Genomic DNA, 17,106 nt, shown 5'->3' with positions numbered 1-17,106 from the left:
AAAGCTACGTGGCTAGAGCCCCGTGCCCAACTTGCTGGTTGCTCCACTGAAGTCAATTGTTTGTTTGTGGTTGTACGGGTTTTGGGAGGGGCCTATGAGTTTTACAACTTTTGATATGTCCTAGTTCCAAAATGCAATCAGCAAACTTTGTCATCTATGTTACTACACTTCCCCACATTACCTCCATTCCTTTGCTCTTTCCTTGACTGCTTTCTGTTCATTTTGGTAGTTTGTAAACATTGAAATGTGGATAGGTCTTAGCTTCTGTATTTTTCTCTTTTTTTCTATACTCAATAGATTTATAATCTCAATTACTTCCTTGGATCAATGAAGTATCTAAAACATAATATACCCTGTTAGGAATGTTGAACCCCTTGATATTTTGTACTTTGACAATTTCTGGCAACTCTTATTTTAATTAATGTGTTGTATTTTTGAGACTGGGTCTGACTATGTAAAACATGCTGTCTCCAGCTCCATAGCATCTTCCTGCCTGAGCCTGCTGAGCACTGGGATTAATGATGTGTGTCGTCATGCAACTCTTTAGTTAATCATGTCATATGCCTTGGTTTGTGCTTTACTTTCCTCTTTGTCTTAGACCACATACAAATTTGTTAGAAATTCCTGTTGGCCATGTACCCAGAATGCATTAAAAATACAATTACTTACATCCCATCTACCATGACCACATTGGTAGAGGCCACCACCATCCATGGCTAAGATTATTGTAATAGACTACTAAATCTTGAACTCTTTTCCTCATGCAATATTATCTCACAAAATCAGCCTCAGCAGTGTACTCTGTGCTAACTAGATCATAACATCTGCTAATATGGTATTCCTCATCTCCCATTGCTCCCAAGAGCAATGGCCAAAACCTTCATGTGGCTCAATAACAATAGATATTCTATAATACCATCAAAGCATGAATATTGGTTGCCAGATTGAGAGCATTTACAATAGCCTAGGAGATAAGCCTCTTGGTAGGCTTCAAGGGATTATCTAGATTATGATGCCCTCTGAGAATACCTGTGAACTATTATCTAGATAATATAAATTGAGATGAGAAGACCCGTCCTGAAATGGGCAGCACTATTCCATGGGCTGGGTTTCTGGAACTGAATAAAAAGTGAAAAGCTAGCTGAGCCCAAGTATTCAAAATTCCCTGCTTCTTGACATGGACATAGTATGACTAGATGCCTCTTAGGCCTGCTTTCATAACATCTCTACCCTGATGGGCGGATCCCAGAAAACTTTGGCCACCAAACCTTTCCTTAAGATGCTTTTGTCTGGTACTTTGTTGCAGAAAAAAGACAGATACCCTATACAGAAAGCGACACCCATTAGAAAATGAGTGGTTCCATCAAGCGCTGTAAGTTTATGCCTGCATTTCTGTCTTCTAGTGTTTTGGAATGAAATTTTTGCCTGCGAGGAAGTTTCTGAAGTCTCAAATTTGTTTGGTTTCAGCAGATCTGAGATCTAAGTGTACTTCAATAGCCATGTTAATAAATATTCCTACAACTTCCTACTATGTTCATGTATTGATCATTTTTTTTCCTAAAATGTACTATCCTTTGTCATGTTTCTCAGGACTGACACATGTATTTTCTAAATTTTAGGCAGTATAAATTAATGAAGTCTGTTCATTCTTTTTGTTTGTCAGCCTTCTCCTGAGACTGACATTTTAATTTTTTACTCCCTGAAACATTCTGAGATCGGATTCTGGTTATAAGTCTAGATAAACCACGCTGTAGTGGGAATAGGGTATGAGGAGGACTGGCCTTGTAGTTATTTAGTCTTTTAAGGACATCAGAAATATTACCATGTTTTGAAAATAGATTGTCCTGGATCTTCCAGTTGGGCCTACATTGTCAGAAAGGTGCTTTTATGTGAAAGAATAAAAGAAGCAACATCAGAGTCCGGTGATGTGAGAGGAGGGTTTGTATGAGTGAGAATTGTTGAGACCAAGGGTGGAAAAAGCACAGGGACAAATAGCCAAACGAATGGAAACACATGAACTGAACCAATAGCTGAGGAGCCCCCAACTGGATCAGGCCCTCTGGATAAGTGAGACAGTTGATTAGCTCGATCTGTTTGGGAGGCATCCAGGCAGTGGGACCAGGACCTGTCCTCAGTGCATGTGCTGGCTGTTTGGAACCTGGGGCTTATACAGGGACACTTGGCTCAGCCTGGGAGGAGGGAACTGGACCTGCCTGGACTGAATCTACCAAGTTGAACTCAATCCTCAGGGGAGTCTTTGCCATGGAGGAGATGGGAATGGGGTGTGGGCTGGGGGGAAGGAGGGGACGGGAGGGGGAACAGCAAGGGAATCCGTGGCTGATATGTAAAATTAAATTAAATTATAAAATAAAACTTAAAAAAGAGAGAGAGAAATACTCAAGCAAGCACTGTGGCTTTAAAAATGAAAGTAGCACATGGACAAAGGAACCCCAGTCATCCTCAGAAGCCTGGAAAAGGACAATAATACTTTGCCCCAGAGTCTCTCAGGAGGAACATAGACTTGGTTGACCCCTCATGTTAGCTCAGTCAATCCAGTTTAGGATTTGATCTCTAGACATGTAAAAGCCCAAATGCAGTATATGTGCTTCAGCAGTAATTTGGAACTAACACAGGTATTTTAGACAGACAATTACAGGCATGTACTCTGATTGATCAAATTCAGATCACCCTACTCAATGAGATGGGTCTCTGGAAAGGTGGGTCTCTGGGAAAGCAAATGTCTTTGAGTTTTCCAAGATAAAATAAGTTACATCCAATTATAAGCTCCTTGCAGGATGTTTAGATGCTTAGTTTAGATTTAGATGCTTAATAACTGTTATTCTACGCATTAAACTGAATACTAAGTATAAGTAGCACACAATGCATTAATGCTCCATGATACATTGAGCTATAGATGCAGGAGGTAGAATGTTATACTTCATGTATTTCTCTTAACTAAAAATAAAATTCTAATAAATCTTAATTAATATTTTTAGTTTGCACTCATTTTTTCCTTGTCTAAAATTATTATGCATATATAATTTATATGTAAGTAATATGCAAAGAATGCATCATAACATCATAAATATACAAACTATACATATCCTAATGACAAAACAAGAGGCAGTTAACACAGATTGTTTCTAGGTTAATATTTGATTAGAAGGATTTTATTAGACATTTCTTATAAGGGTATATTGATTGTCTAAAATAATGGATTTCCTTATTGTTCATCTGCTAGGCAAATACTACACTGGATTATACTCCTAGCTCTACACATCGCCTTGCTGATGGCTCAGTTGGTCCCTCTGTGCGTTGTTCTTACTGTTTTAGTTACCACAATTAACAACAGAATCAATCAGGACATTTGGCTTTATAATTGAATGTTTTCCCACTCTATATATTACTAAGGAAAACATTTCAAATTGAAAATGGAAATGAACAAAATATATTAAATGCATGTGTGGAAGTCTCATGATGAAATCTATTATTACTTGAACATGATAGCCATGCTTAAAATTCTAGCCTCCCAGGAGTCTAGGACAGAAGCATCACATTTCAGAATTCTTGACCTACATATTGATCTCAAGAGATTTAGCAAGGAAGGCAACTTAGCAAGACCTGTCTTAAAAAAAAATAGTGGTTTATTTGAGGACTTGGACAACAAAAAATTAAAAGTTATTTCAAGTATTGCAGTCGCCAGTAGATACTTTGAACTTACTTCTGTTATCTATTATTTTATATCTATTGATAAAATGGCCCCAATATTACCCTACTCACAGCCCCTGGTAATCAATTTTCTATTTCTCTTTAACATCTTCATATTACACATGCAGGTGAAGGGACCTAGTGTTTGCATTGTGCTGGAGCTGATCACTTCCTGTTAATTTGCTAGCATCCTTTTTTTGTAATTCCCACTTGGAGGACAACCCAGTGTTCTCTGGAACTCTTTCTGGGGATTGGTCCCCTCAAATCTAGTGTTCTCAGTTATAAATAACATTAAAGTTTCTATTAAATATTATCTAAAATGTACAGAATTCACTAGGACACATATCTTTATTCTGCACATATATGTTATATTTTTAAATGATTGTGTTACTGAAATACAGTTAGAAATTTTCTAGAAAATTACTGAAGTTCTTGCATGTAAACATGCCATTGTGAAATCTGTGAGAAGTGACAAAAACAGGAATGTTTCATTATGATATTTTATTATGAGTGACTGTAAGAGAGAAAAAAAATCCACAACCACATACAAGCTTACAAAAGAAAATGTTTAAAATATTCTCTGTATTATTGTGACAAAAACAACCCCAAACATGTTTTTTGTTGTTGATTTTTACAGGATAAAGGGAGAAAGGCTCCTGCAGTATGCCAATTAATCTTTCTAGTAGATGACAGGGACAGATATTATGCATTTATGGCTTGAATGAAGTTCATTAATTTTGATCTAGAGTTCTGAAAGTGAAAATACATTAGCACCATAACATGTGTCTTTAAAGCCCTCCCAAATATTTGCAAGTTCACCAGCAATAACAGAAGAAAAGCACCTTTAAAAGCATTGGTATCTATGATGAAGACACGTGTGAGCTGAAAGCACTCCTTCAGATTCCTACACTGCAGTCTAATTTTCTATTTTACCAACATTCTACATGTAACTGATGAAATTCATAGGTTTTGTCAAGTTATACATAATGGTGTAGTCTTCTAGAACTCAGAATTTATCTGTCTGACCAGTTGAGGTAGTTAGAATAGGGAGGTCATTTCTGATTTCACCTTTGCCTGTTTAGAAAAGAAAGATATTCTTTTGCTGGTGAGTGTGACCGTTGCTCTGCAGGTGGGCTAGAGTCCAAAGAATGTAACACAGTGTTATCATAAAAGTGTTGACATTTATTTATTATAGCACCATTGAGACATTTTGAAGTTGGAATTGGTAGAAAAAAAATAAAACAAAAGCATTTGAACTGTACTGGGTGGATGGAAGGGCAAAAAAAATTGTATTCTTTTTTTGTCAAATTATACTTTTTTCCAAAAATTTGGAAATAAATAACTGGAATTTAGTAGGTCACTTGCACTGATTGACAAGATTATAACAAGAAGAACACATGGATGCGGTTTTTGTTTTGCTGGGGTTTCAGATAGAGTTTGGCTTATAAAAAGCAAACAGGGCCAATGTCCACACCAAATTCCTGATCGGGACCACCGATGTCATAGGGTGCAATATCTATGATGGGTAGTCTCAGGGCTTTGCGTGTTCGGTATTCAAAGACTGTTTTGCTCCATTCCCCGGTGTGTTTCTATTCAAAAGAGAAAAAATTTGTAAGAAAAGAGTCATGGCATTATAGTTACATAGATAGTCTACTTAACTGATCATGTTGGAAAACTGTCTTCTGCTCTGTAGTGCACATGGAACCTTCTAGACATATGGGAACGTCTGTATTTGAAGCTTTAAATCTCTTGGTTGATAAATAAAAGTATTAGTCAAAGCCTGGTAAGACTCAATAGTTAACCCAGAAGGAGGATTGCCATAGGCTAACCCATTCTCAAGCCTGGTTCTGGTTGTTGCTTCTATATTATAGTTGCTTTAGTAAGAAGTGGGTGAGTCACTACTACTACAATGGGAGTGGCTAGCGTTAGAAGTGAGTTCTCCTTTTAATAAATTATGAGAAAAAAGAATAGATTTTAAGACAGACTTTGCATTTTTACATTTTTAAAAGCAAAGTAACATCTGATAGACCTTATATAACAAATATTATATATAATATACAGTAAATATCCCAGTTATTAGAATTTTTATGAGTTTAAATTTCAATCATTTTCATTTCAACTGTTTTCCATCTAGAAGTTAGGGTATATTCAATTTTTGTAATGCTTAACATTTTCTAGAACAAATAGGCAGATGTTAAATAATTCATGCCACTAGGCAGCTTCTGTCTCCCTTATTGTTTCTGTTTCCTCTTGGCAAAATAGTTTGGATGATTAAGCAACAAATTCTGACAATATTTGTCATTCTGCTTTCAAAGACATTGTTACTTACAGCACAGCCATCCTCCAGAACTGTGTAAGTGAATTTGCTGTTTCCTTCAGCCTTGAATTCCCCTTCGTTGGAGCCCATCAGCTTTAGAGACTTCTTGACATTGCCGCTGGCCTGATCCATGTAGGCAATACTGTTCTTGCAGTGGTATGTAATGTTCTGGGAGGCCCGGCTGGAGAGGAGTCTGAGGTATGCCAGCTGTACATCAAGGACATCTTCAGGAAGATCAGGATTGCCATAGCTGAACTGTAACAAGACAAAAGAATATATCAAAGGTCATGACTGCAGCCTCAGACAAAGAATTCATGCAATATCAGCAAAGATATTGCACTGTGAGTTCTTCATATACATTATATAATTATATTTTAGTGTATGCAGAAGTAAATGCCTCTGCGGATAAAGAAAGGTGTTTGTACTCAACTGACCTGGTATAATTTAGTCTTTTAGAGGAGTAATAGTTTTTCTAAACAAACAAGTCTTTGTGGTATTCTACTTAGTAACCATAAAGAAGTAAAAGGAAAAATAAAATGTCAGGTACTTAGACATACCCTGATTTAAAAGGTATATCTTTTCTCACCTGAAATCCACCATTCATAGATTCTCCAAACCAAACATGTTTCTTTTCAGCAGCAGAGTCTGTCCACCAGTTCTTCCGTGGAATAGTCATGGGACTGGCATTTATACACGTTTCCCCAGTTTCCATGTTACAGAACACTTTGATAGCATCCATCTTGCAGCCTTGGTTAGGATCAACCCAATATTCTCCTGAAAAGTCACCAAAACAGATAACGGGAATTGGTTATAAAATTAAGAAGTGGAGCCTAGGCCAGAAGATTTGCTTGTTTATTTGGTTCAGAGCATTGAGTGCTAATGCATTTGTATGTAATATGTAATATTATATATAAGCTAGTAAGAACCATGTAAGTACTAAAATTAAAATAGTATTGTCATTTACTGATGTATAGATTGGTGTGTTGTACTTGTCTAAATCTCATTTTTGTTTTAAAGATAACATTCTAGTCCAGATTTACAGCACCATAGTTTAACTTAACTGATACTTACTTCCTTTGTTAAGTAATGCCCAAAGGTTACTCTGCGCAAAAGCAGTGGTCTATGTCAAGATATTTAAAAGATATTTCAAAATTTGAAAATAATAGACAAATTTTATATTGATTATAATAAATATATTTAGTAATAAAAATAAAATTAGACATCCCATAGTAGATAAAAGACAGAAATGGTTTAGGAAAAAAATTGAAATTTAATCATTAATTCATTAAAATGAATTCTAATAAATATATAATACAATCATCAAAATAATAAAATTATGCATATCTAACTATGGGAATAGAATGATACATGCCATTTGATCATTTAAATATTTTTTGTTTTGATATTTAGAAATATTTGTATTAAATTTTTTGTGAAACTGTCCTTAAAATTTTTTATATTTGAAATATTTTTCAGTTATTTATGTTATAGTTCAAATAGACCTTCAAATATTGTTTTTCCCCTTTACTATCAAGTGTTTTAAACTTAATTAATAATGTTTGAATAGTATAATGGCTTTAAAATATTTTCTATCAGAAAACTTTTCTTGGCCAAATTCTAATAGAGGCAGATTTCTCTGTAAGTCTACAGCCACAAGTGATAAAGACTCAAACATACCACTCTTGAGTTCTGGGTGGCAGAATTTCAGGTCTCTGCAGTTCCGAGCAGGGTTTTTACGAGAACCATCAGGACTAATGAGACTCTCTATTTGTCCATTAACAGATTTGAGTGAAGACATAATCTCCTCGGTGTTGATCTTGAAATCCATTGGTTCATCACCATAATATGGTGAAAACCCACCAGACTTTTCACCTCCACCTCCAAGGGCAGCAGCACCTCCACCACAGCAAGGACCAGGTGCACCAGGAGGTCCAGGGGGGCCTGGCTGCCCAGGGTGGCCTGGCGAGCCCTAGGTGAGTAAAAATACGCACATTGAAGTGTTTTTCTTGGATCTCCACTGAAGGACTGTGCCATTTGTCTACGAAAATGGATTGTAAGCGATCCACATATGTTCCCACAATTACTTGAATTAAAAAAAAGTAGATGATTTTGTAGTCTCATGATTGTCAATTTATAGCGAATGCAATTCATTACCAACAAATACGTTATTTTATTATGTAAGAATAAACAGGACTGACGCCGGGCGGTGGTGGCGCACGCCTTTAATCCCAGCACTCGGGAGGCAGAGCCAGGCGGATCTCTGTGAGTTCGAGGCCAGCCTGGGCTACCAAGTGAATCCCAGGAAAGGCGCAAAGCTGCACAGAGAAACCCTGTCTCGAAAAACCAAAAAAAAAAAAAAAAAAAAAAAAAAAAAAAAAAGAATAAACGGGATTGAACACAAACTTCATTGTTTCTCCTGTATGAAGATGTAAGCAAACAGCCCAGAAGGCACAATTCAAATACTGACATGAGAAAGAATAAAACAGGGACTTTATCTTCTGGGATCAAATTCCCCATTACCATTGTATCTTTGCGCTTTCAACTTAGTGGTTTTTCATTTGTCACATGTATAGTTGTCAAAACAATGGTTTGTTACTACATTTGCCCCAAAGCTGTGGAGTATGAAGGCACTAGCCATGACTTTATCAGCAGCAAGACAGGAATTGTAAAAGTTGTTTAATAGTAAAATCTCTACAAAAATAAAATTATTTCTGTGAGTTCTTTGGTGTGAGATCAACACAGCATAGTTTATTTGGTTAGTTGAATAGATGTCATTATATCAACATATCACTCATCAAACTATAATTTTTTTCTCTAAGTTGCTGTGGCATAAAAAGTCTTAATGTAATCAAAACTGTGTTGAATTAACCCTCATTTTCTACAGTAAGTGATTACACTGTACTCAACTGACTACCTCAGTTTAAAAGCAAGGCTGTGTTTGAGAAACAATGGACTACAACAAATTAAATCATGTGTATGTGAGCAGCGTTTACCTCAGATCCTCTTTCACCTCTGTTGCCTCGAGGTCCTGGTGGTCCAATGGGACCCGGATGCCCACTTGTTCCATCTTTTCCAGGAGGCCCATGTGGTCCAACTGGTCCCTTAAGAAATGAACACGGTGTTATGATGCTAGAATATATTCCTGCAGTGTAAGCATTTCGAAACGTGCACCTGCTGATGTACTTCTATGACACTTACTCTGGGACCTGCAGGTCCAGGACTACCAACTGCACCCTGGTGACCGGCAGCACCCTGGGAGGCAAGGAAAGATAAAATCCAGTGAAGATATCCCACGGCTTAGGGAAGGGACTGTTAAAGATCAGTTCAGAATGCAATGGTCATGATGAACTAAACTTCTCTCTTTCACTTCATTTTTTTCCCCATGCCAAACCATTATTTTCAATAAGCTCTTGAGTCCGTGTCTCATCTCTTCTAGTTCATAAGTTCAGAGGTGGGAAGTGTTCTCATCTGAGTGTCTCTCATCAGTCATGCAGTGAAGGAGTGCTTGAGAAAGTGGACGCACTTACAGGAGAACCTGGGGGACCTGGATTGCCGGGGAATCCTCGATGTCCTTTGATACCATTGGAACCACGCTCACCGGTTTCACCCTTGTCACCTCGTGGACCTTGGGGACCCTATAGAAATATATTTCAAGTTAGGGTCATTAGCATACAGACATATTGAGAGAATGAAGTTGAATTCATAATAAGCCTATTATAATTTACAGAATTCTATTAGCTTTATAATAATAAATCTGTTATATTATATAGCATCCTACTAGATTGTTATAATAAATGTATCATATTCTATAGGATCCTATTAGCTAGAAATCCCCATCCAGAGATACTTCACAAATAACAAAGATTATTTCAGTTTAAAGTTTGCATTGGTAATTGCAATCCTCATAACTGATGTCTGTATGATCAGCTACATGGAACTTGTAGTTTAGAAGCTGAACTGTTTTCTGTATCATCAAATATAAGTTTGTATTTTCTCCATAGTTGTGTATCTGTCATCCTAACCATTTTCTAGACATTTCAAAAAGCAGCAGCATGTTTTTTACACTCTAAAATGAGTTTAAGAACACAACAGCACAAATTCTCAATACTTACAGGAGCACCCCGAGCTCCAGCAGGTCCTGGAGCACCAGAAGGACCAGCAGGCCCCTAGGAGGGAAACAAACAGGTGAGTACCTGCATAGGGGACTGAGCACAGTCACTCACTCAACTCCATCTAAAAAGTTGAGTGTAGGGAGGACAGGATGATCTGAGAGGAATAAGGGAGGGGAAACATGTTTAAAATATATTGTATAAAAAGTTAACTAAAAAATTTAATTTAATTTAAAAAATTAAATACAATGAACAGTTCTGAAATTTTACAAAAGTGAAAATAGTTTTCCTGGCTTCATTGTGGTTTGGTAATAGTACACATACTATTATTGGAAGCTAAGATTGCTCTATCCTTCAAAATCTGTTCCCTTCCTCCTTCTTTACAAAGGAGTCTAAACAAAAGAAGCAGGAAAAGAGTTCTGTTAATTCTGACTGCATTCCTGCAGCAAAGAGACAGATACCCCAATTCATACTGACAGAAATCCACACAGACAGATCAGGATGTGCAAAGTAACCTCCTATCCCGACCCCAGTCTCTTTCTGAGGGCACAGATGTAGAGAAGAAGCGCGTCAGAACTCACGGTTTCGCCTCTGTCTCCACTTTTCCCAGATGGACCCACAGGACCAGGTGGGCCTGGATGACCAGGAGCGCCCGGGGCTCCAGGAGAACCGTTTTCACCCCGATCACCCTGGAACACATTCACGGATCTCACGTAACTACGACTGCCATCAGATTTAATTATGCATGTCTACTGTACATGGGTTTGTTATACCTTGCCACCGGGAGATCCATCTCGTCCTGGCTGACCGTCTGATCCAGGGTTTCCCTGGTTAAAAAGGGAAGAGGAGACAGACGATTTGAAATTACCCAAATACTATGCAAGCCTTTTACCCTTTTTAAAGATGATGTCTAATTAGTATTCACAGTATTAGATACCACTATGACATTTTTGAACAAAGAATATTTTAGTAAATTTTCCTTCCCTCTCATGTCCCATCCCCTTGCTGCCCCTGTCTCCCAGGGTTGATTTGGTGACAAGAATATTTGAAGAATTATAATTATAATTCTTTGGCAGACATGTAGGATGTCTATTTTCTTAAAATTTCACAAAATAATGTGAGGAGAATAATAATGAAAAAAACCTTAAAATTGTATTTACAGTACAGCTAACAAATAATTTTTGAGAAATGCAGATCTATAATTATGATGGAAATCTAAAACTAAAGTTTACTTAATATTTCCACAGTAAATACAGCTCTCAAAAAATCACCTACACCCTGTTAAAATGTTTTTTGTTAACATAAATATTAATTGAAAAATTAAGTATAATTATCAATGAATAAAGAACATTTTATACGAAATTGTATGTTGTAATTTTCTTTATTAACCTGCTTCCTAAATCAGTTAAGCAGCTGCATTTTCCTCATTAATAATTTTTTTTGGGAAATATTATTGGTCATAGGCTTTTATGCTAGTCTACTTACAGTAGGATGATTATCAGAGAGGGAAAGAGAACTCGGCTACATGGATCTACGTCTATATTTTCACAGACATTAGGGGTTCTTTAACTAATACTTGGATTTCAGACTGCAGAGATGGTTCAGCTGCTAGAGGGACTTGTGACTAAATCTGATGACTAGAGTTCAGTCCTGGGGAGCTACATATGCACACACACAAACAAATACAACCAAGTAAATATAATTGAAAAAGAAAGTAGATCAAACAATCTTGAATTTTAGCTAGCGGGTTGAACATATTATCTGAATTGTTACTTACATCCCTCCCAGGTTCACCAGCTGTACCAGGTTGACCAGGAAGACCTTGGGGTCCAGGAGGACCTCGTTCTCCATTATGGCCATTGGTTCCCGGTTTTCCACTTTCACCCTGTGTAAAAAGAAATAAAAGACATTTCACTTTAAGACACCAACTAGTAGGGTGTTACAAGATTTCTTTATTTTGGAGGGGGGAAACGTGTTTTATTGAATTTCTATTGATGTTCAGCTTTCTTGAAACCATGTCCTTCATAGGGGAAAAATTGGGAGAGCAAGCTTTTTGGGTTTTCCTAACTGCACAGTGATTTAGAATGGCAAAAAGCTCTTTTAAAAATTTGATTGTGAGGAACAAAAACTTATGAGTAGAGCAATAGAAATAATAATGACACCATCATCTTGGTGACCATGAAAATCAGGATTTATTAGAATCTTGCTAGATATGCTAATTCCTATCAAATTTCCTGCTATTATTTTTCTGACATATTTTGAAAATGATGCATAAAATGTCACATTATGAAATCTGATATGAATGGAATTGTGTTAGCTTATTTGCTGAATGCACATTTCAGATACTAAGCACTGTAATGTTATGGTAATGTTAATGAAAGAAAACCAAGAATGCAAAATGACTTGAAGGGATGGGTAATTGACATCAATTAAAGCCTTCTGTATTTATGAGCTGAAACAGTTTCTCCCTTCATAGTTATAATGAATAAATTGAAGACTGCTCACAAGTTTCCTAACAGTGGTGTTTGAAAAAGCAAGATTGTTTTTCTGTCATATTGGCTTGTTTGTGTATGTATATTCAAGGCTTGTTTATGACTTGCTTTGCCTATATATTTTGGAATGATTTAATAAGAGTTTTCTTTTTGCAAACCTACAATTGTCAAGAAAGTCTGCTCTTTCATATTGACCAGACCATCTCATATCTGATACAGTGAACAACTCTCTGCCTCTCAGAAGGGAAACAAGAATCTGGTGTAAGGTCACTACACTTACCTTGATACCTTGAGGCCCAGGGCTGCCCCTAGGACCTGGCATGCCTTGTGGTCCAGCAAGACCTCGCGCTCCAGTAAGTCCTGCAATTCCAAGTGGTCCTGGGGATCCCTGTTGCAATAGATAAGGAAGACTAAGCTCAATTCTACACAGTTATATTTCCCTTATTAAATCTGTTATCAAAATATATGGTCAATCAACAGAACAACAGAGACACTCACAGGAGGTCCCTGAGCACCAGGTGGTCCCTTCTCTCCAGGTTGGCCAGCATCGCCTTTTGGTCCAGCTACTCCAGGGTTGCCAGGAGCACCACTGTTACCAGCAGGACCTGGAGGGCCGTCCTTGCCAGGAGCACCGCTAGGCCCTGGAGGGCCTGGGTTACCCTGCAAATAATTGAAATTTAAATATGCACATTAATAGTTTTTGTTTTTGTCCTTGCCTTTTACTTATTTTCTTATTTACTTATTTTCAATTTTATATGGGATTTGGCAGATGCATATCAAAATACCACTTTCTCATTCTAGTCTTTCTCCAAGATATATTAAAAAAAGACTGGAAAGTTCTTTACTTACATTGTTGCCAGGAGGACCAGGAAGACCACGCCCACCAGGAAAGCCAGCAGCACCCTGTGAAATGCAAACACACTCATTAGTGCAACACTGAACCATGAATCTGTGCACACAAATGTGAAGATAAGGAATGGGCCAGGACCTGAATTCCATCTTAAGGTTATGTATGGTTTGCCCCCTCTGCTTCAAATTCACACACTGCTATCACTGACTGACTGACTTCCACTTTCTCTCCGTGGCTCTAGTGTTATTAGGTGGTCTTTAAGTAGATTGGACTCAAATCTTTTCAGTAAGGATTCACAGAGTGATAGTTAAGAGGATCAGTACTCACAGGACCACCAGGACTGCCACGTTCACCCTTGACACCCTGAGGACCAGGAGGACCCTACACACAAAAGGGAGGAAAGGCATATTAAGTAGAGCACTGAAATAAAAATATGACAAAAGCATTAAGCATTAGGAGACTAGTAATGCTCCCCTGAAGAGATTAAAACAGCTCACATCTGATCATATCTAGACTACTGAATCCAAAATTCAAATTAAGGACTATATTCCTATAGAGATTATATTCCCCCATAGCACAAAATCTTACATGGAATGTTAAATTATTAATAAACCAAAATGTTTTATGGGATTGTTTAGCAATAAGACTTACAGCGGGTCCAGAACCCCCAGCGGGCCCTGCAGGTCCGGGAGCGCCTCCTTCACCCTTCTCTCCAGGGGCACCTCTTTCTCCTTTAGCACCCGGTTCGCCATTCTGTCCCTGCACATAGCAACAGCCACAGCCTGTGAGCCGACTTCCTTCACAGTGCACTTCTTTAGAACATAGAAATATGTTTAAAGCTGGGAAGATGTTACCATCAAATAGGAATAGGAGGCTCTCTGAAGACATGCCAAAGCAAAATCAGACAAAATATTGTGAGAGAAGAAGAGGAGGAGGAAGAGGAGAAGGAGTAGGAGGAGGAGGAGGGGGAAGAAACAAGAACAAGAAGAAGGAAGAGGTAGAGGAAGAAGAGGAAGAAGAAGACATGAATTTGCCATTAGAGAGAAAGCCTTTCCAAGGGCTGTAAATTTGAAAGTGAGCATCATGATGCTGCATTGCCTCCTTGTCAAAGCATTAAGGAGGATTGGTGTTTAAGCTGCCTAAAACTTAAGCATTGAAAATTAATTAAACATCAACTTAAAAACTGGTAAAGTAACTTCAAAGGGTAAAGAGGCTGAAGAAAGACCAGAACCAGAGTAACTTGTATATGCTAGTTTTCAGCAAGATGGTAAAATGGGCAGTGTGACATTCATGCTTGGACATCCATACTTACAGGAGCACCAGGGAAGCCAGCAGGTCCTGGAGGCCCGTGTTCACCTCTCTCACCCTGAAGGGAAAGATATTGTTAGTTCACAGTGAAGACCTTCCCCACACGGATCATGCAGTGTCTTCTGTATCATCTCGTCTTCCTGTCATGGGAAATGTGCTAACTCAGCAAACAAAGTTTAACCTAAAAGTCTTTTTTTACTTCTCATCAAAATTAGAAAGGAACACCAGAACTGTTGATTTCTTCTGTCTCCAGACTGTGGTGCAACTTGCAAGGAATATGTCTTCAAAGTGTTCAAATACGAATACATTTAATTATATAACTTCTAAATATAAAGTATTTAAAATATGGCAAAAGGTTAAGACATCAATTAATATATTGATTAAACAAAAGCACAGGCTGTAGCTTTGAGTTTCAAGCCTTTTTTAAGGCATAGGATCTTTTTATTTGGAAGACGCTTCTTGCAAAGTTTAAGAAATGATCATTTAGAAATGTATAGTATTTTTCAATTTATGTACTTTCCCCAGAGTTATTCAGGAAATGAATTATCTTAAAATAACCTCATGTGGATTTTAAAATTTTTAAATATTTTCTTGCATCACATGTATTTTAAAGGTAGAATCAAGCATGAGGAGCAGAGTACCAGGGGCAAAGGTACTAAAACAAGACAATGACCTGTGTGGGGTTAAGAGTATGTTGAAAATGCCTTTAACACTTACCGGTCCACCTCGAGGTCCAGCTATACCCGGAAGTCCAGGGGCACCACCTTCACCCTGAGAAAAGGTCAAATGATGCTGTCATTGTTCTGTATCTACTAGAGCAAATGTTGATTTTGTTTCCAAAAGTGTCATTACCTTATCTCCAGGCTGACCAGCTGGGCCAGGGGGGCCAATAGGACCAGTAGGACCCTGCAGTAAGATAGGTTTTAGTTTGAGAGAAATGAACATCATTTCTTGTATTAATCAGAGTATAGAGACATCTACTAAAGTGGAAAGGTTTTTGTTCTCTCGTTGCTCAAATGATACCTTCATTGCTATGTGTGAATATGAGAGAGCCTAGTAAATTCAATATTCTGTATCATCATAGAAGGTAATTTAATTCAGCGAGTTCACTGATTCATTCTTTTTTTACCTTTATTAGAGAAGATAAATAAAATGTGATGTAAGATCTTATAATATCTTTTAAAAACTATTTCTTAACAATACTAATTACTTTGGATTTTGTTGACTCATTATGATAATCATTCCTGGCTTTTGATGTTTATATTATTAAGGATTCTCTTCATCCTTACAGCACTGTCGAACCATCAGGGAGTGATAGATACAAAGTAAGAATTTAAAAAGTCAAGTGATCTTTTTAGTGTCTTTTTAATGTCCAGAATGTGGTAACATGGTTTCATTTAATAAGAGTAGTTTTTTGAAACAGTGGAAGCTAAAGTAGGGTATACCACACATTGCATATTATCAAGACTCATTTCTCAGAAATATGAATACTCACCCTTGGCCCATCCTTTCCTGGAGCTCCATCAGCACCTGCACCCCCTGGTTCACCCTGCCAAACAAAAGCCAGTGTCATCACCCAGTGAAAGTCGAACAAGAAGGGAAGCCCTCAGGATTTGCTGGCATTAATAATTAGTAGTTGGATTAATAATTGCTGTAGGACTCTATGTCAAATTTCACTTAAAATAAAATAGCAATAATTTTGAAATTAGTTTCTAGTAATGTAGCTTTCCTTTAATCTACTAAGTCTGGTTTTTGTTTTTTGTTTTTTGGTGATTTTTTTTTTAATCAAGATAAAACAATCAGTACCTTTTCACCCTTTGGACCAGGACTCCCAGGACCTCCTCTCTCTCCAGGCATCCCTTGTAGACCAGGAGAACCAGAAGTACCAGGGGGACCAGGGGGACCAGCAGGGCCCTGCAATGAAAAGATGAACGGCAGATGACAAGAAAGCAACAGAAGTTTATCTTCTAAAGTCCAGGGCAATCAGAAAATACATTTACCTTTCCTCCCTCGGGGCCAGGGGGTCCAGCTCCTCCTCTAAGACCAGGGGTCCCTGCATTTCCGGGGGGTCCACGTTCTCCAGGGGCACCGGAGTCACCCTATCAGTGAAAATGTAACATCCATATTAGAAACACATTATTAGAAAAGAAAAGCACTGTAAATTATGTAATTTTGATTGTCTACTAGGTTTTTTAACTTATACTTCTTAATAGTTTTGAAATTTTTATGAGTATAAAACCTTGATTAGTTGTTTGAGAACAGGAATCTTTAACAAGTGTAAAACAATGAAATGTGTATGTGTTCTGGTTAAGGTAAAAGTGT

The 17,106-nt window shown here is 37.6% G+C and overlaps 1 protein-coding gene across 1 annotated transcript in view; it reads right to left on the bottom strand.

Annotated features, from left to right (window-relative positions):
- Window positions 1–4,869: 4,869 nt before the first annotated feature.
- The window catches only part of Col3a1 (collagen type III alpha 1 chain), a 36,211-nt gene continuing 23,974 nt past the window's right edge, over window positions 4,870–17,106 (bottom strand). Inside the window, exons 30-51 of the mRNA XM_052749368.1 lie at window positions 16,785–16,883; window positions 16,591–16,698; window positions 16,280–16,333; window positions 15,637–15,690; window positions 15,502–15,555; window positions 14,789–14,842; window positions 14,128–14,235; window positions 13,804–13,857; window positions 13,476–13,529; window positions 13,125–13,286; window positions 12,907–13,014; window positions 11,912–12,019; window positions 10,908–10,961; window positions 10,716–10,823; window positions 10,138–10,191; window positions 9,553–9,660; window positions 9,224–9,277; window positions 9,019–9,126; window positions 7,703–7,994; window positions 6,612–6,799; window positions 6,038–6,280; window positions 4,870–5,297 (exon numbers count right to left, since the gene is read on the bottom strand). Coding sequence (XP_052605328.1) covers window positions 5,151–5,297; window positions 6,038–6,280; window positions 6,612–6,799; window positions 7,703–7,994; window positions 9,019–9,126; window positions 9,224–9,277; window positions 9,553–9,660; window positions 10,138–10,191; window positions 10,716–10,823; window positions 10,908–10,961; window positions 11,912–12,019; window positions 12,907–13,014; window positions 13,125–13,286; window positions 13,476–13,529; window positions 13,804–13,857; window positions 14,128–14,235; window positions 14,789–14,842; window positions 15,502–15,555; window positions 15,637–15,690; window positions 16,280–16,333; window positions 16,591–16,698; window positions 16,785–16,883 — 2,373 coding nt within the window. The 3' untranslated portion in view covers window positions 4,870–5,150. The remainder of the gene's footprint in view (window positions 5,298–6,037; window positions 6,281–6,611; window positions 6,800–7,702; window positions 7,995–9,018; window positions 9,127–9,223; window positions 9,278–9,552; window positions 9,661–10,137; window positions 10,192–10,715; window positions 10,824–10,907; window positions 10,962–11,911; window positions 12,020–12,906; window positions 13,015–13,124; window positions 13,287–13,475; window positions 13,530–13,803; window positions 13,858–14,127; window positions 14,236–14,788; window positions 14,843–15,501; window positions 15,556–15,636; window positions 15,691–16,279; window positions 16,334–16,590; window positions 16,699–16,784; window positions 16,884–17,106) is intronic.

Source organism: Peromyscus californicus, unplaced genomic scaffold (assembly GCF_007827085.1).
Source record: "Peromyscus californicus insignis strain IS unplaced genomic scaffold, ASM782708v3 Scaffold_21__1_contigs__length_65335640, whole genome shotgun sequence".
NCBI lineage: Eukaryota > Metazoa > Chordata > Mammalia > Rodentia > Cricetidae > Peromyscus > Peromyscus californicus.
This window is presented reverse-complemented; position numbering and strand designations above follow the sequence as displayed.